At 47.5% G+C, this 23,374-nt stretch overlaps 2 protein-coding genes across 7 annotated transcripts; one reads left to right on the top strand and one right to left on the bottom strand.

The window, feature by feature from the left end:
- Nucleotides 1–85: 85 nt before the first annotated feature.
- On the top strand, nt 86–17,386 carry DRC3 (dynein regulatory complex subunit 3). 6 transcript variants are annotated; one of them, XM_085074427.1, is made up of 13 exons: nt 538–857; nt 1,370–1,543; nt 2,923–3,039; nt 4,399–4,565; nt 5,151–5,297; nt 6,481–6,600; nt 7,697–7,812; nt 9,106–9,277; nt 12,341–12,472; nt 13,720–13,790; nt 14,598–14,721; nt 16,073–16,204; nt 16,366–17,386. In XM_085074427.1, the coding sequence occupies exons 2-13, from the start codon at nt 1,387–1,389 to the stop codon at nt 16,477–16,479; spliced, it is 1,569 nt and encodes a 522-aa protein (XP_084930553.1). In that variant the 5' UTR covers nt 538–857; nt 1,370–1,386; the 3' UTR covers nt 16,480–17,386. The 6 variants fall into 6 exon arrangements, with proteins under 6 accessions (XP_084930552.1, XP_084930548.1, XP_084930549.1 ...); XM_085074426.1 differs by lacking the exons at nt 538–857; nt 14,598–14,721; nt 16,073–16,204; nt 16,366–17,386 and adding an exon at nt 86–256 and having other exon boundaries at nt 13,720–13,896; XM_085074422.1 differs by lacking the exons at nt 538–857; nt 14,598–14,721; nt 16,073–16,204; nt 16,366–17,386 and adding an exon at nt 280–358 and having other exon boundaries at nt 13,720–13,895.
- Nucleotides 17,387–17,503: 117 nt separating this feature from the next.
- ATPAF2 (ATP synthase mitochondrial F1 complex assembly factor 2) lies at nt 17,504–23,251 on the bottom strand. Its single transcript, XM_085074430.1, has 8 exons — nt 23,024–23,251; nt 21,736–21,780; nt 21,256–21,401; nt 20,741–20,838; nt 19,872–19,952; nt 19,615–19,727; nt 18,702–18,817; nt 17,504–18,108 (listed from the first exon to the last, which is right to left on the bottom strand). The coding sequence occupies exons 1-8, from the start codon at nt 23,166–23,168 to the stop codon at nt 17,971–17,973; spliced, it is 882 nt and encodes a 293-aa protein (XP_084930556.1). The 5' UTR covers nt 23,169–23,251; the 3' UTR covers nt 17,504–17,970.
- Between the last annotated feature and the right edge of the window lie 123 nt (nt 23,252–23,374).

Genomic DNA, 23,374 nt, shown 5'->3' with positions numbered 1-23,374 from the left:
CGCAGAGCGATTGGTTAGAGAGCGTGTCCATCACTGTCAAGAGAGGAGAGCGTTCCCGCGGTAGTCCCGGCCCTGTCACCGCCCTCCCTTTGATGGACAGCGGGAACACCGAGACTGCCGTTCTCCATTGGGCAAAGGCCGAACCGATCTGCGACGTTATTGGGCAAAAGGAACGTCAATCATCCGAGCTCTCTTCCGCCCCGACGGCACGGTCCTGGCGCTGATTGGCTGACACGGATTTCTCGCTCTCTGATTGGTAGCTAGCGTTCCCACCCACTCCCCGCCCATTGGACGCTGAGCCGGTCATGTGGTTGCCCTTAGCAACGAGCTCGGGCTTCCTTAGCGACGGGCGCTGAGGGTGGGAACCGGGAACGGGAACGGGAACGGGAACGGGAACGGGAACGGGAACGGGAACGGGAACGGGGACGGGAACCGGAACCGGGAACGGGAACGGGAACGGGAACGGGAACGGGAACGGAGCCGACCCAGAGCCCCGGGGAGCTCCGGGTGAGAGGCTTGAGGGGCCGGGATCGGGGCCTTGGTGGGTCCTGGGAGCGGGAGGCGGCGGCCCCTGCCCACCCACCGGTCCGGGGTGGTAGAACCGGCACTGACTGAAGAGACGCTGGACAAGTGCTCATCCCTGGAAGTGTTCAAAGCCAGGTTGGACAGGGCTTGGAGCAACCTGGGATAGTGGAAGATGTCCCTGCCCATGGCAAGGGTGGAACAAGATGAGCTTTAAGGTCCCTTCCAACCCAAACCGTTCTGTGATTGTACGAGGAAGAGGGAAAAGAACGTCAAGGATGGATAAATCCAGAGCCTGCTGCTCCTCGGTCTGTACTGAGCACTGCCACAGAGAGGTTTGGTTTCTTAATGAAATGACATGATGAGAACAGAACTCTCTTAACTCTGACATCCATCATTCCTGCCCTATGCAAAAATAAACCAGAACTTACTCTGTAATTATAAACATCTTACACAAGCAGAAGTTTGACAACTCAAGTCCTTCACACTGATTCATTAATTCTGCACAGTTCTAAAAGGAAAATTACTCTCATTGCCTCCAGGGCAACATAAGGGATATTTAAATTTCCATGAAGACTTTCTTCACTGAAAGCGTTGTCAAGCACTGGAACAGGCTGACAAGAGAAGTTGTGGATTCTCTATCCCTGCAAGTGTCCAAGATCAGGATGCACAGGACTTGGAGCAACCTGGAATAGTGGAAGGTGTCCCTGCCCATGGCAGGGGGTGGCACTGGATGGCTTTAAGGTCCCTTTCAACCCATACCATTCTGGAATTCTATGGTTCTGTGACTGCTGGAAATAGTAGCCAGGCAGTGATATAATTTATTTTTTCTTTTCTGTCCTTTAAGGCTGATTCCGTCTCACAATGAGTCAGTTTTTCAATAACATTGAGCCTAGCATTATTGATGATGAAATGATTCAGAAAGCCATTGAAGAGAAGTGTCCAGACAACCTTGGAGATCTTGCCAGACAGGAAAGTATGAATTTTAAGGCTGTGAAAGAGCTACAGCTTAGTTTTAAAAGTGAGTATCAGCATATATACATGTTTTCCCTCTGGTAATAGAATAAAGCATAAACTGAGTAACTGACAATTAAGCAATCATTATTAGCTTGGATTTATTGTGTGAAAATTAACATCAGGACTTCGACTTTTGCTCAATACCTGTATAAAGTAGCTTCCTCAGAACCAGCTGGCTGCTTTTGCTGATCAGTAACGTCAAAGCTGCTTCACTCCCCACTCTTACTGTCACTGCTGTTCTCATTTAACATTTATATTGTGGTGACACCTACAGGCCACAGGCCTATCGGGCCCCTCGGTACGTGGCCAAATCCAGCCCTGGGCAGGCTCTGCCATGGCTGGTGATTGTGTGAGTAGCTGTTTGGGAGATTATGGTGATTACAGTCCAATCTATTGGCATCCTCTGGTCATCCATAGCATTGCCACAGCTTGCCTCTTACTGTTAAACCTGCTGTAAACTTGCACTCAAAAAATAAAAAGGAGGAACATTTGGCTCAATGTTTGAGTATTTGGGGGAGAGGGGTAATTTCATAGGCAAAAATCTACCGGTGATTGTTTTTCATGTGCGCCAGTGAAATTATGTGTGTGTGAGTTGATTTTCTTAGAAAAGACTCCCTTGACCTGATCCTGCATAGATTTGTTTGCTAATAAAAAATCTGTGAATATTTTGTGCATGCAATTCCTTGGGTTTTGTGCCCTCATTAAATGAGGCTAGCAGGAGAGCAGCTGAAATCTTCTGGGAAGCCATTGCAGGGAAAGGAGAAATGGCAGTGAGAATGTTCTGTATTTCCTGTCACCTTGGTCCTGATGCTTTGCTGTGGTGACTAACAGCCTGCCCTTGTGATTCTGTTTTCAGAGGAAACTAAATTCAGGGATATTGATTAGTTCTAAACTGCAGCCTTCACAGAAAGAGCAGACTCCAACTTCTCCTCCTGTGATGAGAATCATGGGAGCAGAAGAGTCATTTACAAAAGCAGGAGCTGGGCACCGCTAGACTGCAAATGCAGAGAAAAGCAGAGTCTCATCCCAAACCTCCCTCTCGGAGATGGAGAGGAAAATGAAGGTCAAGGCCTCCTAGTAGTGGATTCATAAAGCCACTGGAGTGCAGGGCTGTAGTCAGCATCCCCTCCGCGCCTCGTTGGCCTCACTGATGAGCAGTGTGCGCTGCTGCAGGACACTGAGGTTAAGTGGGCTGTTTCATTGAAATCTCGTCCAGCCAGTGCACCTCTGAGCTCTCCAGGGCACTCATCACACGCAGAAAATCCTTTTGGAGGCAAGATTGGATGTGTTTTCCTGGTGCAAGGCAACGTGTCTGCTTAAATGAAGCTGTCTAACAATGCAAAGTAATTTTATTTTCTTTCTTTTTTATTCCCGTGGCTTTAGGTATCCTGCAGATTGATAATATGTGGTCGTTAGAGAATCTGACTAAACTGCAGCTGGACAACAATATCATTGAGAAGATAGAAGGCTTGGAGAGTCTGGTTCACCTTGTATGGCTTGGTGAGATACAGGCGTAGGAGGTTGGATGCCTTCACAGGTGCAAAGCAATCCACGATAAACCAGCATGTCACCTTCCTTCTCAAACACGACTGATAGGAGCTTTCCCAGGGAAGGCTGTCAGCTGTCTGTGTGTCTCCTTATTTGACTGTCAAATGTCAAAATCCCTGAGTCTCAGAGCTGCAAAACAATCCTTCAAATGTTTAAAAACTGGGTTTAGTACATTTGGTGTGGCAGAAACAGGAAACTAAGGTTTCAAGGTTTTTTCCAAGGTTTGTATTGTGCTTAGGGATGACTTTCAGGAATATTTATGGAAAGACCTCTGTGATTTAGAAGCCTGTATTCTGTTTTCAAAGCTGGTGCAGACATTCCAGAGCCAACAACCCACTGTTTTAACCCTATATCTTTACAGGCTTGGTGTCATGGTTGTCCCAAGCAGTGCCCATCCTAGTACCCTTAAGCACTACCCAGATGTACTCCTTGCAGCTACACAGATTCCCTGGAACTGCAGCCACATTGCTGGTTGGAATTCTAAATATATCCTCAGCATGCAGGGCTTCAGCTCATAAGCATGTTGTGAAATGTCTAATAGGTTCTTCTGCCCAGTTGTCTGCACTGTTCTGCTCCACAGATGACTGATGCACTTGTGAATCACCAACAGATCACCACAGTGTAAGCAGAGTGTTTTGAAGCACACTCACATATTTCGTTTGCCCAAAGGCTGCAGTGGTTCAGCTGCTGCAACACAAGTGTCTCAACCACCCCAGGGACCTCATAAATTGTTTGTGGACTCTTGGCTTGCTCCGTACTAGCCCAAGGGCATATCCTGCCCTTAGTCATGGTGATTGTAGGTGTTAGGAGAGATGTTCTGACAGCAGAACAGGACATTTCAATGAGTGAAAGAGCTAAAGTGAGCCTTTGTATTAGTCAACTGACTGCCATATCTTGGGATATGGCACACTGTGGGAGTGACCACAAACACGGCATTGGTGTGGCAGGCCAGAGTCTGCAAGAAACAAGACAGTGTCAGATTGTCACAAAAATCCCCTTTTAGGGCATTTCCCCACCTCTTGTTTTGTGTTTCCCCATAAGGTAAAAATCCCTTTCAGGCTGTTTATGTGGGCTCTGCATGGAATAACTAACTTCAGCTGTTCTTGTAATTTAAAAGTTAAATGGACAATTGCAAGGGGGACATGGGGAAGAAGGATGATTTAATGCTGAGACTTTCCTGTGCAACACTGACCACCCCTGAGAAAAATCTGTACATAATCTCCTACCTCCAAAACTAGGCAAAGTGCAAGGGCTGAATCAGGATGTTCTGCTAGAAATAATTTAATGTTTGATTTCTAAACTCTTCTCCAGACCTGTCCTTCAACAATATTGAAGTAATTGAGGGCCTGGATACTCTTATCAAACTGCAGGACCTCAGTCTCTACAGTAACAGAATATCTAAAATTGAGCACATGGACACCTTGCAAGAGCTGCAGATTTTCTCCGTAGGGAAGAATAACCTGACCATTCTGGAAGATGTGAGTGTTCCCTGGCTTTGCAAATATTCCCTGGTGAAGGATCAGATATTATAAAACTGACATTTGCCACTCGGTCCAAGCCCCTCCTTAGAGGATAAAATTCTCCTTAGGGTTTCTAAGTAGTATGAGCTATGGTTTTGGTCCTCTGTCCTGCTGTTAAGCGCTTACTACAGCCATTTCTCTTTTAGATTATAGACTCATGGGGGCCCAGTTCTGTGGCTGCTGTCAGCCATGGCAAAATTCCTATTGGCTCCCATGAAAGCTAGGAAAAGAATAAGTGGCTACATATGAGAAGAGGGGGGGATACTAGGATTTTGGGGGGTTCTTTTGAGGGCATCTTGCCAATTTAAAACCTGTGATTTGTCCACCTCATCTGCCTTCTCTTTCCACCCATTGTCTAGATATTCCCAACATGAATTTAAGTATTTCCTTTCCCCAAACCATTAGAAATTCATAATTGCATGCAGTGTGAATTTGGCAGCAGAGCAGAATATGTATTGCAATTTAACTGTAATAAAAGCAATAAATTCCAAGGCTGTGTTTCCCCAGCACTGGGAAGTACAGAGCTCTTTCCCTTTGGCACAGGTTATCTATTTCAGGAGGTTCAAAAACTTACGGACGCTGAACCTCAGCGGGAATCCTTTCTGCAGCCACGAGCACTACACACTGTTTGTTGTTGCTCATCTTCCAAGCCTGGTATACTTGGACTTCAAGTTCGTGAGAGACTCCACGGTGAGATTTCTGCATTCCCTGACTGGGAAATCAGGCAACAGCATCTTACAGAGCCTTTGCTTTGTTGGTGTGCCAGCAATATTCCAGCACTGGGGGCAGATTCCCTGCAGAAATCAGGCTCACAGAAACACACAGTGTTTATTCTGCTTCCACGTAACAGCTGTGAACCTGTAGGCCAAATTCTGTCAAATCTGACAGAGAGGTAGAGGTGTCAGAAGCATGATGTCTTCACAGATTTTGTGAAAATCAGCAGCTGTGTGTGGGAGAGGGGCCTGGCTCATGTTGCCACAGAGAGGCTGCAGTGTGAGTGCAAGTCTTCTTAGAGAATCTCAGAGGAAATCAGTCTTGAGACATGGATCCAGGGGGAAGGAGCCTTGGTGGTCCTGCTGCTCACTGAGTGATTTGTTTCAGCAGCAGACTGACAGACTATCCAGGCAAGCAGGTGCCTGGATGCACTTCCCACTCTTGATTTCTGAGAACACGACAGATCATCCTCACCAGTAACCTGTGGAACTGCTGTATCATTCCAGGGCTCAAAGGAAGAAAAAGGAGGTTTTTTGTTCAGGGGTGTTTTTTATTAGTAACCAAAGAACATGATTAATTGTAAATTTGCTTGGCACAGAGCAGGAGCTGTACTTAGAATATACATTGCTCTCATCATAGGACTGGAAGGGCTTTCCAGGTCATGGAATGCAGTCCCTGCTCATCAGGGACGTCAGAGAATTGCATACTTAAATTTGTCAAGCTTCAGTTTCAAGCTAATGAGGTTCTTGCCCCTGGTACTGCCTTGCCATCCACTCCTCCAAAGAGCCTTCTCCTCCCTAGAAAATGTATTAACCTCGCTGACTGATCAAATTGGAGCTCAAATTCTAGAAGTCAAAATAGAACTTCCTGCTAAAAGAGGGGAAAAAGCAACTCTAAAGATGAGAAAATTGAGAGAGAAATGCTTCCCGGGACTGAATTATCTCAGATGCATTGAATGCAGAAACAGAGTAATATGCCAGCAAAAAATGGGATGAGGATTAGATTAGAGACTTCATAAGTAGTTTAATAAAAAGCCCATGAGGAAATGGAGATGCAGAGGCCACTCTGGTGCATGTTCTAGAAAGATTAGTTGCATATGCCCATCCTTATTGAGCAATGCTGGATAGACTAATACAAATATTTTATTTATATTTCTCAGAGAGAAGCTGCAGCTTTGAAGTATCAAGATTTAACTAAACCATTGGAAGAAGAGGAAGCTCGGGTCCTTGCTCTGCAGGAGATAAAACAGGCAAAGCAGAAAGAGCTGGAGTACCACCAGGTAAGTTTTCTTTGGCTGGTTGTGTATTGTCTCAGGAGAAAGAAGCACACAACACATATTGACTTGTCTTTTACCTACTTGAAGATTTAATGAGAGGTTAACATTGACTCTGCTAAAACTAAGGCTCGGATTAATCTCTGTGATCTCTGAATCTTATCTTTGGGATGAAAACAGGAACTGCTGTGGAATACACATGACGTGGGGGAACATAATTCTTTGGGCTGAACAATGAAAGTACAGATAGAGACCCTGCAAAGCTAAACAGTAAATCATACCCAGGGAGCTTATCAGCCTGACGTGAGATTAAGAAAATTACAGGTCTGAGGGAAATGTTAACATTTTCATGGTGAAGTGACTTTTTTTTTTTTTCTCCTTCACATTAAATTAAGCTTTTCATTAGTTTTATTTATTAAATTCTCCAGGACTTTCAGAGATCACTGTAGTCCTGTGACCAGACTGCAAGCAAGACCAGGTGGAATGGTGCTTTCAGCTGTGGCCTGGCTCTGTATTCCAGGCCTCTAGAAGATCAGAGTGGCTGAAATTTAGTGGTTTAGTGACAGGGAGGATGCCAAACTCTTCCCTTTGTCCCTCCCCAACGTTCACCAACTCCTTATCTGAAAGGCTTAATAGCCTTGCAGTAAGTGTTTGTAGGTGATAATGTCTTATACTGGCAACTGGCACAGGCTGCCTAGAGAAGTTGTGGCTGCCCCATCCCTGGAAGGGTCCAAGGCCAGGCTGGACAGGGCTTGGAGCAACCTGGGCTAGTGGAAGGTGTCCCTGCCCATGGCAGGGGGTGGAATGAAATGATCTTTAAGGTCCCTTCCAACCCAAACCATTTCATGATTCCATTATTTCATATGAGATTAAACAGTGTTTTCTATCCTTAGGCTACTGAGTTGTAGCAGCAAAACCCCTGGGTTTCACTCCAGTTGCAAGGTGCTTTCATGGCTTGGTTGGTGTGTCTGCTGTGCTCATATAGCTGTGTCTGCACCAATGTTCTGCTGTTGGTGAGGTGCTTACAGGAGAGACACATCCTGAGGACTGGCAGCAGGTTGGCATCTTTATTTTACTTATTTTGCTCTGTTTCTCTTCAAAGACAGCCTTTGTTGAGCACCTGAATGGATCATTCCTGTTTGACAGTCTGTATGAAGAGGATACAGAAGCTGCCAAACTGGCTTCCCTCCCTGGAGTGGCAGACCTGCTGCAGGCATATCCTTCCTGGGTTTGGAATACCTACAGCTAAAAGGTAATGCCTTGAGTTAAGAAGGAAGTGCATCCACAGGGACTCTTCATCTGTTGCTTTTGTCCAGAGCTGAAAGCCACATTGATCTGAGATCTGAGACAGTCTGTGTTCAATTTTGGAATGGTACCAAAAATTACGCTGCAAGGCTGTGAGACCACTGACAGCTTTAAGGCTTGATATCTTGTGAAATACGAGGGCTCCAAACAAATGGTTTATATTACTGGCAAGCTGGCCAGCCCAGCTTGAAATATCCCATTTGTAAAACCACTCATTTCTATCTCCAACAGGTCATGAGATCCCAGCGTTTTAAATTCTCACTGTTGTAATTACCATATTCCTTTTCCTTCCCTTGAATCAAACACGATTTCGGCAGCCTCCTTTCCTGACCCTTGAAGAATCAAGACTTTGTACTTTCTTTAAGTCTGGAATCCACTTAAAGTTTAAAATGAGCTGGAAGATAAATCTCTGTCAGTTAGATTGTAAGAGCACAGTCGCTAAAATCATGTTGAAATTGAAGTGGTAGGAGATAGGAACAGACTAATCAGAACGATACAAGTCGCATATCTCACAACCTGACAGAACTGGCAACGTGAAGTTTCCAGGCCAGCACATTTTTCTGATCATTGCTCCTACACGGGGGAGCAGAAAGCAGACACTTTTTTTTCTTTTTTCTTTTCTCATTCAGATTAATAGAGTATTGTCAAGGCCAGTAACTTGACCTTCCTTAAAATTGCATTACACTGTTGGGGAAAAATGCATCACAGCTTAACTACAATAGACTCCAGAAACAATTCCATTGCCAAGATAATAGCAGAAGAAAAATTGACGTTATTTTTGTGATGCTACCAAGTCAGTAGTTTATTCTGTGCTCTGGCTGTGGGCTCCAGAGCTGTATTTATTAACTACACAGGCACTGTATTCACACTTGTGAAGACAGATAGGGTTGTAGGCTTCGTTCTGCTGCTGTGTCAGAAGAGTCAGACAAGTGAATGTATTTTCTTCTCTTCCTCAAGGCTTTTTTCACCCTCAGGTTGCCACAGCTTTCTCCATACCCTTAAGGCAGCAAAATCCCATGTATAAAACGTGAATGGGTGACCCAGTCCTGCCCCAGACAGAATATTTGGCAGCCTGCTCCCAGCAAGAACCACAGACTTTACATAAAAGCAGCTTGTAGCTCTTGTTTCTCAGATTTGCAGAGGTAGAAGGAACATAATGTGTTGCTCCACTGAACAAGCAAAAAACCTTGACTCTGCTGTCACATACAAGAAGGAGTTTGTCTTAGTTTGTGGGAAGCTGTATAACTATGGACTGGAAGAGTATGAAAAACGAGAAGCTGAAGTCTCTAAATTCTACAAAAGGCTCCATGAAATTCTGACAGTCAACCAGCAGGAAAGCAGGAGAATCATCTCAGACTTTGAAAATCGGAACCAAAGGGTAATGTTATACTTTTGTTTGTTTGATATATGATTTCTCAACATCATATACCAACTTTTAATTGTACTGAAAATGGAGGTAATTCTATTAAAATTAGGAAAATTACTCTGGATTGACACTGCTGCAATGGGAATCAATACTTGATCCCTAATGGCAGAATCACAGAGTGGTGGAAGTGAGGGAAGTGAGGGTGGTAAGGCTCTCTGGAAGTCATCTGGTCCTGGTCATGTAGGACCACCCACAGCAGTCTGCCCAGGACTATGAATATTTCCAATTTATACTCCACAGCCTCTCTGGGAAACCTCTTCCAGTGGTCAGTCACTGATATTTCCTTCCGTGTTTCTTACAACATAAATTTATATACAGAGAAATTGTTTTGTTAGCTAATATAATGTCATTAACATAATGTAAAAAGCTTTTTGTATACTTTATGTAGGGAAAAAAATTGGGGATTTAAATTTATACCCTTTGGGCAAACCACTCCAGTCCAGAAAAGCTACCAATATTTAAGAAAATGGAAATGCTCAATCAGTAGTTTGAATTTTTTTATGAAGTTAATTTATAATATCTAGAGAAAGAGAGAGAGAGAGAGATTTACTGCTACTCCCCTTCTTTTTGAAGCCTCCAATAGCTCTTCCTTCATTGAAAAATCGGGAAGAAAAGGAAAGAAATTGCAGGGTATTCAGTTTATTTTGAAGTAATTTTCCGCTTCAGTTCATTTTGTCAACAACAGCTCAAAGAACTATAACCAAAAAAATTAGATAAAGTTATTTTAATGTATCTCTAGTCTTTGAAAGCAGAAACCCTCTCTTTTCATTCTGCTCAACCACAGCCACCCATTGTGGCTGCTCAGGGCGTAGCTTCTAGCTGGATCCCTTTCTAACCATGTATAATAGATGGATCATGATTTTGTTTCCACAGAAAAAAAAATGAGGGAGGGCTAAAGCCTAGGAACACTGTCAGCTGAGAGAGCAAGTCCCTGACAACTGACACCAGCAGAGTCACGAGCGCTGGCTCCTGCTGGAAACCAGGTCACTTTTATTTCAGTGCCTGTCACAGGCTGACAGCTGCTGAGTCACTCTGCTCCCGGGGCTTGAACCTTGCTGACTCATGCTGGAAAATGCATCCAGCAGCTCTAGCTGCGACACGAGCTGGAGAGTCACAGAGTCACAGAATGGCAGAATGGTTTGGGCTGGAAGGGACCTTAAAGATGATCCACTTCCAACCAAAGGTTTGACGTGAATATTCAGTTAGCTTGCATTTGAATTCTCGTTATATCTTCCATTAAAAAGAATGGTTTGGGCTGGAAGGGACCTTAAAGATCATCCCGTTCCAACCAAAGGCTTGATGTGAATATTCAGTTAGCTTGCATTTGAATTTTTGCTGTATCTTCCATTAAAAAGAATGGTTTGGGTTGGAAGGGACCTTAAAGATCATCCCGTTCCAACCAAAGGCTTGATGTGAATATTCAGTTCACTTGCATTTGAATTCTCACTATATCTTCCATTAAAATGACCCTAAAGCAGCAAAACAAACCCTGAAAAACCTACAGAAACAAAGAACAGCAACAACAAAACTCAGAAACTCAAAGAAACACAGCTGAGGCCAGATTTTGCCCCATCACCTCATGGCATGGAGTGACAACAAGGGGGAATGGCCTTAAGCTGAAGGAGGTCTTAGATGGGATCTTAGGAAGAAATTAGATTAAATATTAGGAAGAAATTGTTCCCCATGTGGGTGGGGAGGCTCTGGCACAGGTTGCCCAGAGAAGCTGTGGCTGCCTCATCCCTGGAAGTGTCCAAGGCCAGGTTGGACAGGGCTTGGAGCAACCTGGGATAGTGGAAGGTGTCCCTGCCCATGGCAGAAGGTGGGACTGGATGATATTTAAGGTCATTTTCAGCCCAAACCATTCTGGGATTCTGTGATTCTCTAAACGGGATGCAGTGGTCAGTGTGCTTAGTTTTCCTATAAGTATTAGAGGAGTTGGTATCAAAATTGAATGCAGTGTTTTAATGGCATTTCCCCATCATTTAAAATTGCTGGAGGAGTTCAAAAGGCACAGAGGCCCCAGCAGACAGCAGTCTGTGAGCTGTTCTTAGGGCTGTTTGTCTGGCTGTAATCCTTTCATGTAAACTTGGGTAACCTGTAAAATCACTGTGCTCTCTGAAGTTGGTTATGGAGGATTAAAGGCCTTGAACTTTGAAGTTATTGCTCCCAGAGGTGCAGCTTGAATGGCTCTGGAGCCTTTTGAGCCTCCTAACTTGTTTACATTAGAGAAGACACCTTGCTCTCCCCTTTCCCCTTTTACCACTGCAAAGTTTGGATAATCCACCCTATTTCCAGATACAAACCTTGGCAGGAGTTTTTAACATAATTCTTTACTTCAGCCTGTTCAATTCCTTCTAAGAAGAAGTAGATTAGACATAATAAAACATATCTATTTTTCCTCCTTTTTTCAACAATTAATTGTTAACTCATTTTAAACAGACTTGAAAATAACCCATTCAGCACAAGAGGATTTTCTTTTTCAATCCAAGAAAACATAAATCTTGTCTGATACAAAAGTGACGTCAATATGTAATTCTGAAGGGCAATAGATCCTTGCTGGAAGAGGAAGGCAGGCAATGATAGGTATTCTATATTCAGAATACTAAGTCCTGACCCTACTGGAAGTCAGTCAAGAGTCTCCTTGGCAGGAAGTGGATCAGGATTTAGGCCTGCACTTCTTTCCCTAAAGCAATTGTTAATTTCTTCTTCATAGCCAGCCATGTCAAGAATCAAATATTATATTCTTTTTTTGCTTGAAATGAAGGGGTACCAAATTTGGAAGCATAGAAGTCTTCTGCTAAATGGAGGATGAGGAAGTTTTCCCAATCCCCCTGCAGTAGCAAACCTCAGCACTGTTGACTATCCAGTATGTAAATCTGGAGACTTCCCTGAATCATCACATTTCATTTCAGCTAATCAGCAGCAGGAACTTTTCTCACATATGTAACGAGTTAATTAAACTGCAACGGAGTGCTGAACACAAACTCTAAGTAATTTATGTATCTCTGTGTTTAGAGGCTGGATGAGATTCATCACGCCAGGAGTTGTGATATTGCTGAGTCTAAACGAGCCCAGGGCAAGGAGGACATCCTTCAGCTGTGGGATGCACTCATGGCCTTGGAAGCACTGGTATCCAATGACCTGGAGGTAAGAGCCAAGCACACACCTGTGACACCTCACAGAATGTTGGGGTTCACTTTTCTGTCACTGCACTCCTGTGCAGCAGCTTACTGACAAAGAGGGGGGCACAGGACATCCACTCAGGGAAATGTTTTGTCTCCATCTTATTCTTTCTCTGCTCACAGTTGATGTGGGTGAGATCAGGCCCTGGACATTGATACCTTACAACAGCTTTCTGTTTCTCAGAGCAGAACACAGTATGGCCTTCACATCTATCCAAGCTGATTTCCCACACTTTAGAGAAGGGGAAGTTGTGCAGTAATTTTATAGGTCTGCACAAGTCGTTGCATAGCATGGGGTATGCATTTGGGATTCTAGAGGTGTCATTCTTTGAAGCTGATCTTTGCTATAAGATTACACACATTCCTGCTTGGCTTACTGCATTTGCTTGCATAATAGCTGCCTTTTCCTCCCCAGACTTTTCCTCAAAAACTAGGGCAGGGCTGCTGATGTGCATCTTTATCGAAGGAAAAAAACCAGAGTAATCTGTTTAAAAATGAGCAGGCAGGAACCATGGCCTGTGTTGCTGCAGTTTACTTTTTTGAGCATGAATGGCAGAAAGCAGCAGCTCAAAATGGATCCTCACTGCATCAGGATTGTGCCTTTTTAGTATTTTCTGAGTTGGCCCTCCTGTATCTGCAGTCACTGATGGGATGAGCAGAAAAATTCCTCCCTGTGTGCCCTGCTGGATTTGCAGGATTTGGGTACCAAGACATTTAAGTGCAACACTTCACAGATTCTCCATCAGCCATTTCTGAGGGAGGGAATAGGCAGCAGCAATTTTAATTTCTGAGGACTAAACCAAAAGCTGCAGTAAAGCCCAGGCAGGGGCTGTGCTTCTGACAAGAGGCTCTTCAAACAGACAAGAGGCTGCAGCATGGCAGGGTATGGGAATACAGCCCTCTTCAGGCATTGCTTAGGTTAGGGGAACAAAAGGATCACCTGGCTTACTGCAGACATTGGGTAAAGGTAGTATTCAGCCAGCTTCCCTCCAGTAAACTGATTCTGATTTTCTGTCCCTGAAGAAGGGAAGAAAATCTTGCAGCCCTTTGAAAACACTTTAAATGCTCGAGGCAGCTCAGTTTCTGACTGTGCTAATAACAGCAGCGAGTCCAAATTATAATAAATTGTAGATTCCTCCTAGACTCCCTGACTCCCTGTTATGTTTATGCAAGTTTTCATTGTGATGTTTCCTCTTTTTCCCTTCTATTAAGGAACTATTACAGGATTTTAAAAGCAGAACTGATGTCATAGCATCAACATTCATGGAAAATGTTAAAGGGATATATCCTTTTCACAGTATGCTGGCCTGGACCTCCAAATCATGTGGACCTCCCATACCTCAACTCTAAATCCAAAAATGAGCCACCAGTATAAAAACTTTCAATTTTTTTTTAAATTTTAGTCAACAGAAAATATGTTTTCCCAGCTTTGAGGAATGGTCATTTAAGGTGCCCAGCTTCTTCATGTGGAGACTCTGGAGAGCACAGAAAAATCTAAATTCTACTGTACTGAAAGTCTGTAGGATTTAGGCAGCTTTCACCCTGTTGGGAATCTTCCTTTCTTCTCCATGCAGAGAAGACAAAACCCAGGGAAGATCTGGTTAGACTGTTTTCTAGGTACATTCCTGTAATAGCAGTCAATGAAATATCTACAATTCTTGTTGAAATGCCTTTAAATGGTGTTCATTTTTGTGGTTTTGATGTCTTCTGAAGAAAAGTTATAGGAGAATACTGAAGTGCTTCAATGTCAGGTCACACTGCTTTATATCCAGAAATCTGTAGGCCTGGTGCAAATAATTGCACTGCATTCAGAGCTTAGCTTTTACCTGGAGGCCTCTTCCAATTTCCCTGGCAAACCTAGATACTCTCTCAGTTTTCTGTCACATTCAGCAGTAAGGATGAGGCTCATTGTGTGATTAAGAACTGAAAGTGTATATCCTGATATCCTGACACCACAGCAGCTTCTGGAAGCAGTCAGGCTCCTTCCTGCAGAATCCCACAGTGCAGACACTCAATCCCAGTTACAGGAGGTGATTTAATCTCCACAGATGAGTGGTGTGGTTAGCTTTTTCCTTAACCACGTTCTGTACGATGAGCCAGTGCCGGGACCTGGAAAACCAACACCATGAAAAGCTGAAGGAGATCACCATCACCACCCTGGAGCAAGCAGACAAGAATGAGCTTGAAGAGGATTTGCTAAATGATATTCAACCGGTGAGGGCACTAAAACAATTAATCTCTGCAAGGGAGTTGGACAGAAAACAAGGCCACAGCCTCTCCTCTGATGGGACAGAACTTCCAGGAGGTTCAGTGCTGCCAGACCCATGCCTGAAATGCAGCATAACCTCCTTCCTAGAGGGCCCAGCTGCTTGGCTGAACTGTGGTGCCTCCAGACACTGACTAGGACAGGGGATAACTGCACTGCAGGTTTCCCTGGGCACTGCCAGAGCTGGTGGCAGCAGCCCAGGAGAGGTGCTGAGGAAGTCTCTCTCCTGCCTCCAGCACAACTCATTGCTCTGGCTGATTTCCAGGCACTCAGGCAGCATCTTTGCTGCATTCACTCACAGCTGGTTTTGTTCAGACTCTCCCTGCTCCCTCAGCAGAATCCCAACACTGCTCTGAATTTCTTGCACTGGGGCTCTGTTTGCCTCAGTGATTTCAAAATCCCTTCCTGGAGCTCCCGAGCCCATAAGCTGATCTGGAGGCAGGAGGACATGACACTTCAAACAGAGCCTTCCACTGAGCCCTCAGTCTTGCTGTGCTAGCAAAGATCCCAAGAGCCTTTCCAAAAACACCAATATCATTGCAGTGCTCCACTCAGCAATGCTGCTGCCCTTTTTGCCTCCATTATTCCTTCATTTAGTGCCTAAATTACTTGAATTTGCATTAGCTGTGGTTTTGCTCTGTCCAGATTATCCCAGCCCCTTGTCACTGCAGGTAATCAAGAGCTGAGAGACACAAACCAGACCCCTGAGCCCCGGGGGGAGCTCCTGCTTTATGGCCTGTGCAGATGGTAGCAGTTCTGCACCGCTGCTGTGCACCCATTTTGCTTTGCTGCCATCCATTCCCATGGAGAAGGGAATTCATTTGTCCAACAGCTGCACTTGGCTGCAGGAGGAGAGTCATTAGGGGTTAGCGAAGCCACCCTCTATTTAGAGCCACGAGGGAAGTCACTGCTTCCATTAGAAGCTGGGACTCTCAAAAATGAAGATTTACAGCCAGCGCCAGCAGTGCAGGAATCCCTTCCAAGGGTGATTTTCCATTTCCAGGCATGCTGGAGCATATACAGCCTTGCTTCAACACCAGCTGCACAGCAGCCCTGCCTGCACAGAACTCCCTGCTCCAGCATGTGAGGCCAAGGGTGCTGCCTCAGTTTCCCCACCTGTGCTAGGGATAATGCCCCATTACACCCTAGCAAGGCCACAGGTAAAGCACTGGATTCATCCTAATGAATGGGGATTTGCCAGGTTGAGATAGAGGGCTGATTTCTCCCTCTGAGCACTGCTGTGCTGCTCGTTCATTGTGTGCCCACCCCCTCCTCTCATCTGGTCATGTTATCTCCCAGCTCCTCATGGAAAAAAACACCATTGTCGACGCCATCAACATGTCCCACGACATCCGCCTGCGGAAGATTGATAAGCGAGAGAGTGACATCCTCTGCAACACCTACCACTGGCAGATCTCAGTGACAGAGAAGGTAAGAGACCCTCACCCTCCGGGGGATGGGGCACAGAGAGGTCTGGCCCAAGTGGCAGGGACACCATGAGGAGAGATGCTCCTGGACCTTTGCTGGAGCCCTCTGTGCTCCACGGACCTTGACATGCCTGCAGATTCACTGCTTGGTTTCAATCTGTCCAGGCTTTCCAAATTGAGAGCGACAGAAACCGCGCCTGTATCAAAAAGATTATTTGCTTCATCAACACTCTCCAGAAGGAGCTGGATAGCACAGGGATCCTGGTGCCAACGGAATAGGGCTGGGCAGCTGCCTCAGCTGGAGCACACAGGACAGCCCCCAGCAGGAACAGCTGCCTCTCCATGCCCAAGCTGCCTGGGACATTTCAGACCAAACACGTATTTCTTCCATCCCACCTTAAACTGCAAATAAAAGCTACTTCTTGACTCTGGAAAAGCATTCAAAGCCCTGTCTCTTCCATCACATTGGCACCAAGCCCGTGCAGACAACTCAGACCTGGTCACAAGGGGTTATGGATCAGCTGTGAGCTGATTGAACCAAATCATCGTAGCATATCATGCCTGAAAGCTTCGGTACCTGCGAGCACAGTGGCAGGAACCTGCGAGCCGCTGGCACGAGGCAGCAGCTCGGGAGAGGAGCGCTCTCCATCAAACCACCCCCGAGATAACAGCAGGTTTCCAGCTCAGCGAGCACAAGGCTGGCAGGGGCTCCGTATGCCTGGGAGCCTCATCTTCTCACCCCCTCTCGCAAGCGGCTTTCTGCAGCGTGAGCAGAGCAGCCCCCAGCCAGCAGGAAGGGAAATCAATGGTTCCACAGGAGCTCACGCGCCGCCGCTCGCGACAGCCAAGCGAGGAGTCATTAATTCCCCTCCTTGCTCGGTGACAGCCGCTGCCACGCTCGCTTGTGGGCAGCTTCCAAGGAATGGTGCTGGCCAGGGCGGTGCTGCTCCGAGCAGGCAGCAGGGAGAAGGTGGGAAGGTTAAACGAGAGGGTGGCTGTGTATGCACGCCAGGGAGAGAGCAGGTCTCAGAAACCCCGTGGCTGGTGCTGCCTGTCAAACAGATTCAGCTCATCAAGCTCTGTGCTTCTGAAGATGGCTGGAGCCCAGGTTTTACCTCTCCTGCTCCAGGACGACACAGTTGTCTCCTTGCTACCTCCTCAGCTGCATGGAGTGGTTCACACAGTAGTTAGTGCCTGCTCTGGTCCGTGATTTTTAATGCCTGGAGCCATCCCAGCACGTGCCAAGGACCTGGCAGCTCAGGACACACCCCACAGTTTGGTGATTAAAACAAAGACACGCAGCTTTTGGTACCTCACAGGGGCGAGTCTTTAATGGAACACAGAGACCCTGGTGTTACAGACAGGCACGCCGAGGGATGAACAACAGATGCAGTGGAGTCTGTTTTCAGATTTCCATAACAAGTGTGTGTCAGGAGCTGGCAGCTATGAAGACATGTGGCATATGCTGGGTATGTCTGTGCCGTGCCCTGCCCAGGAAGCTGTTTCTTCCGTGGGAGCTCCTCTGACGAGTTACAGACACCAGGAAAGGACAGAGCTGCTGGCTTGGGGATTCAGAAGCAGCTCACCTTGACCTTTCCTCCTTGTGTGCTGCACTGCAGCAGGCAATCCAAGTGAGGAGTTGCCCACAAAACCACAGCACATGAAGCTGATCCCAGGCAAAATGGAATGGCAGGAAGATGGCTACCATCCACTGGGTCAGGCCAGCAATTCCCAGCTGGACATTTTCTTTCTGTGCCCTGCCCAGCTGTCTCAGTCCTGCAACAGCTTGTGTTTTACAGTTGAGCTCTCTGAGCAGAGGTGAACAAAGAGAGTCCCAGCTGCTGTGCGAGCACGCAGCTCACACAGGTCATAATCATGGGCCCACTCCACATTGCCCCAGCGCTGAATCTGAAGGAGAGGAGGAACATGGATTACACTCAAAGCAGCTCTCAGCCTCCCTTCCCACGTTTGTGAAGCACAGGTAAACCCCTCCAGGAACTGAGCTGATCTTTGACTGCTGAGGCAGGGATATCTCCAGATGAGGATGTGCTTCATCTGTACTTGGGTCTGAGGCAAAGCCTCTTAACAGGAGGATGAAAAGATTCCCAACTTCAGCCACTTTTGGGACAGGGAGAGCTTCACACCAGGCTAATTTCCAGCAAGCTTGGTATCTTGGTGTCTATTAAAGGCTCCAGGCTGGATAACCCACAGCAAGAGAAGCCAGCCACAACTTTGCACTTCAGATTAGAGAGGGAGAAAAGCAGCCATCTGGGCTCTGTGAAAAGAAACTGGCAGCCCTGGGAGCACTCTGGGCTGTTGTGCCCGTGGTGTTGCTCTGCAGCAGCACGCTCCAAACGCTCTCAGACAGGGAGACTGGTGGAGTGGAACGTCTCCTGCTATAGCAGGCACTTCCCTTGCCAGTTATTTGTGGTGGGGGATGCATTTGTCATGCTGAGATTATTGCTATTTGAATTATAGGGCTGTTTTGTAACATAATTTACCTGGTATTCTTCCTCCAGGCGAGACAGAAGCACGGCTTTCTCTACTGTAATGTGCCTGTCAATCAGGCTCATGGACAGAATCAGTGATTTCAGCTGGGTGATTACAAATTCTATACCTGGAAGGGAATAACCCAAACCAAACAAGATTCATGGCTGTTTTCTGCAGCATTACAGCAGCATCTTCACTCTGAAGAGAGCTCTGAAGAGAGAGGCAGGCTGTGGTACCCCCTCAGGGAGGGCCAGTGATCCTCCCACCTGCACCTGGGCACTCAGATCTGTGGTTAACAGCAGGTACAGAGCATTGTGCTGGCCCTGCCACCGCAGTGACAAAGGCCATGCCCTGGACACCACCTCCTTTTATTCAGCCACAACCCTCCCTTCTCTGTGCAAAGGGAAGAGATATCCATCCAGGCTCGAGCATTCTGTGTCTTTTGTGGGTTTCACTGCCTGCTGTTCATTCAGGTCTGGAGCAAAGCAAAGCTCCCTTCATTTCTTTATCTTTTGGTGTCATTCAGATGAGTCAGGCAAGATTAAGTGGGATATAAGGATGAAAAAGTGAGGACAGTGCACAGTGTGGGCACTTTGGAGTACTAAGCCTGATTTCTTTTCCTGGTAACAACAAAGCTAGGGATTAAATTATTAGAAGGTTTGGCATTAAAGAAGTTATTTGTGCTAAGGTGGAGCAAACAGCTCATGGGACAGCACAGTCAGATCCTGAACACCAGTGGCACTGGAGAGAATCCTTGCCTGTGACAAATGTAGGTCAGGGCCTGGCCTGCAGACTTAAAACATAAACCTCCACACTCAGAGCAGGAGAATAAAAACATTACAGTCACACTCCTGCTCTGTGAAGAGGAAACATCTCCTCACTGGCCCAGCCTGAGTGGAGAGCTCCCAGCCCAGCCCCGCTCACCTTGCAGGGCCCACATGTTGTAGGATGCCAGATGGCTGACGAAGGTCTCCTTGGTGCTAGCTGGAATGTTTGGCCCCAGGATGCTGGTCGAGGAGCCAATTGTCACGTTGTACCTGGAATGATCACCCAAACCCTTAGCAAAGCCCAGAGAAAAGGCCCAGGGCTCAGGGAGCTTGTGGCCCCAGCAGTCACAAGGACCAGAGCTCCTGGGCTCAGCAGAGCAAGGCCTAAGCAGCCAGGAACACCTTTGAACTCACCTTTTCTCAGCCCAGGCAACCACAGGATCCCATTCATTCTTCTGCAGCTCTGCCAAGGCTGGAGGCTCCTCCACACGATAGCTGGGACATCACAGAACAAAACCACACTGGATGGTCACACCTCTGGGAAGGACACTGACCCCAGCAGACCCACAGCAAGGGGACAGGGCAGCAGTGACAGGAAACAATCCCCCAACTCTTCCCCAACTGCAGAGCTTTTTGTTATTCCAGGAAGGACAATTCTACCTTACTACAAAACAGAGCAGTGAACCAGCCAACTGAAAACTGCAGGTAGCCCCAGGCCACAGGCTGAAGTGAGGTTTAGCAGTTAGAGGAGGGTACAAATCCCACTGCAGCTCTGTGTGGCCACTCCTGCTTCTCCTTGCCCAGTAGCCTGTTCTTTTCTCTCCATAGGAACTGTGCAGCTGCCAGGGGAGGCTGGGACAGGAGCCTGGGCATGAACAGGCTTGATCCTACAGCCCACGGGAACTTAAAGGAATGAAGGGCATTTTGGGACTGGTACAAGTAGTCTGAGCTGCCTGCACTGGCACAGGAGTACCAGGGACTGGCTGACAGAACCCCACAGGCCTTTTAAAGGTGTTTTCTCTAAGATCTTAGCTTCCTGCTGCTCCCACCCTTGCCCAGCATGGAGGTGTCAAAACCAGAGTTCAATGGAGGACCAGATCCCATTCTCCCTCTTTGGGAGACTCCAACCAGGTTTGCACATGTAGGACTGATCTAAACTAATTCAAACCCCCAGGCAAAAACCAGCACAGATCAGAGCCATGCCATGACTGGGTTAGAGCAGATGTTTTCTCTCACTTTCCCCAACCCTCTTTCCAAAATCCAGCTGGGCCCCCATCTCGTACCAGACTGTGTCTGTCTCCAGGAATTTCACAGCCGCTCGGATCAGCTGCGCTTTGTTTCGCTGCGTGGGATTGTCCAGCGCCGTGTTGCACAGAGTGGTCTGGGGATAAAGGCAGTTGAAACTGCTGTTATTCAAGGCTTGGAGAAGCAGCAGCTTCTATGGTACAATGCCAAGAAGAAGCAGAGGGACTTGTGGCAGATGAACAACTGAGGGGTGCAGCTAAAGGGGGTGTACAACATGGCTCATGTAATAGGAATTGTCTCAAATCTTTCAGAATCCCTGGAAACAACCCATTAAACAGCAGGGAAGAATGGCCATGGACTGCTCCAGAGCTCCTAATTTCCTCCTGCTCCTCGCTATTCCCAATGACACTGTCCAGCTCCTTCTCAAGTCACCCCAGTGACACAGATTCCCTCTAGAGAGGCACCCAGCCAGCCCAGAGAAAGTCTTGACTTTCTGCTCATTAGGAGCTTGGAGACCATTTGAGGTCTCAGCATCCCACCCTGCCATGCTCACCAGGTGCATCGTGTAGAACTTGATGGTGTCTTTCTGGGAATCCCACTCCGTTGCCACTGCAATGGCCAAGGCCTCGCTGGGGACAGTGAAGAGCTTGGCCTGGGGCGTTTTCAGCTTTCGGTGGTCCAGGTTTATTTCAAAGCCTCCTGGGGAATCAGAGTAGAAATCCTGGGGAATCAAAGAGGAGCAGGCACTAAGGAACAACAGACAACCCCACAGCGGGAGCAGATTCAGAGCTGGAGCTGATGGGAGCAAGGGATCTGGAATATTCGGGTTTCCCACAATCACTTGGATACCCTTAGTCTTGGAAGCTATTTCCCACCATGCAGCTTTGCTGTGGATGAGGAAGGGGCACTGCAGCTGGTGACAAACATGTCACTGACATAGCCTGGACTGCAGGTGCCACGCTGATGTAGTGTGGGGTGATGACACTTTTCTCAGGGATAATCCCTGCTGTCCCATCCTGGTGGCTGTACTCACCTTCCCCTTGTGAGATGCTCACGTTCTGGTAGAACCTCTTCCTCTCTGGGGACAGAAACAGAGGGCAAAGAGAATGTTCAGAGGGCAAACAGAGCATGTTCAGCTCCTTCCCCTGCTCCCCATCACAGCTCAGAAACGACAGAGCCTTGGTGCTGTTGAGGTGGCCTGGCCACAAAAATCTAGTCCTTGATCCACAGCTTCCAAGCTGTGAGCTCCAGTGTGTGTTCCAGTGAGCTCCACTCAGAAGGGAAGTGCCAGGAAAGGGTGACAACCACACTGCTGTTGTGCACAGCCAGGGAGCAAATGGAACCAGCTACACTCCTGTCCCACTACTCTTCAGGAGTTTCACTTCAGGATCAACCTTTCCAGATTCTCCTGCTGCAGTCACATTGAACAAATTAATCTCTGAAGGACATTCCTCCCTCCAGCCCAACATCCCAGTGCAGTTCAGGACTATACCTGCCCCACCTACAAGGTGAGTCTGAGGAAACTGCAGGTCTCATTTTAGGAGCAGCCTCCTTTGCTACCAGCACTCCTACACACTCTCTCAACACCTGAGAGCAGGATTACACACATTCCAAAGGCTCACATCCCTCCCACAATGCAGGAAGAATCCACAAGCCATTCCCTTGACAACAGCAACCAGGTTGTAAATCCCAAACCCATAAATCTGCCTCGTGAAGGGCACAGCAAGCAGGTCAGGCTGCAGGTCTGCTATTCCAGGCTAAAAAAAGCACATTCCCCCTCGGGAAATGGAAGGATTTGCTCAGGCTCGGTGACCTGCAAGCTTCAGGGCCTCAGAAAGCGCCTGAGCTCTAAAAACAGATTAAAGTGTGTGTACCCCAGAGGAGCCCCGAGGCTCATCAGTGGCTCTCAAAACCTGACCATGACTCACCACGACTCTGCAGCCTCACCTCAAACAGAATGAGGTTAATTTTACTGTTCTCAAACCCACACGATTCCAGCAAAGTCTCTGCATAGGATACACGAGCCAGAACATACCTGAGTTCCATTCCCTCAAAACCCTTAAACCTAGTAAAACACAAAACTAAGCGTAACAAACTGCTTCACTGAGGACTCGGCCGTGCTGCCAGTGAACTCTGCCCCCTCCAAATACGCATTCATGCCAGGAAAAGAATGCGGGGGGAGCCCCAGCACCGGGGCCGAGGGGAGCTCGGTCTCCACGCCGATGCCAGCCCTGCCGTGGCCCGGGATGATCAGGGGATGGAGATCCCCAGGAAGGACCCCATTCCCAGAGGGGACTGCAGCGGGCCCGGCGCTCGCTCACCTGCCGGCGGGGCGTAGGCCCGGCGCCCGCATGGCCCCACCGCTCCGCTCCCGGCAGCTGCAGGAGGCGGTCGGGGGAGCCGGGAGGGCGGGGAGTGAGCCCACCACAGCCGGCGACATCCGCGCCACATCGCGACAGCCGACATAGCAACCTCGTCCTCGTCAGGCGCTCAGCGCCGCTCACTGGGCGCCGCCATCTTGCCGGCGGCCGCAGCCAATCCGCGCCGCCTGGACAAAAAAACTACACTTCCCAGCAGCGTCGCGCGGCAGCGCAACCAATCGACGCCCGGCGCCGCGCAAGCAGCCAATCAGAGGCAGAAAACGCCCCACGGGCACGCGCGCGGGGGCCAAT

The sequence above is a fragment of the Lichenostomus cassidix genome, chromosome 14, assembly GCF_008360975.1.
Source record: "Lichenostomus cassidix isolate B80296 chromosome 14, HeHo_3.0, whole genome shotgun sequence".
Lineage (NCBI taxonomy): Eukaryota > Metazoa > Chordata > Aves > Passeriformes > Meliphagidae > Lichenostomus > Lichenostomus cassidix.
The sequence above is the reverse complement of the archived record's forward strand: the minus strand, read 5'-3'. Positions and strand labels throughout refer to the sequence as shown.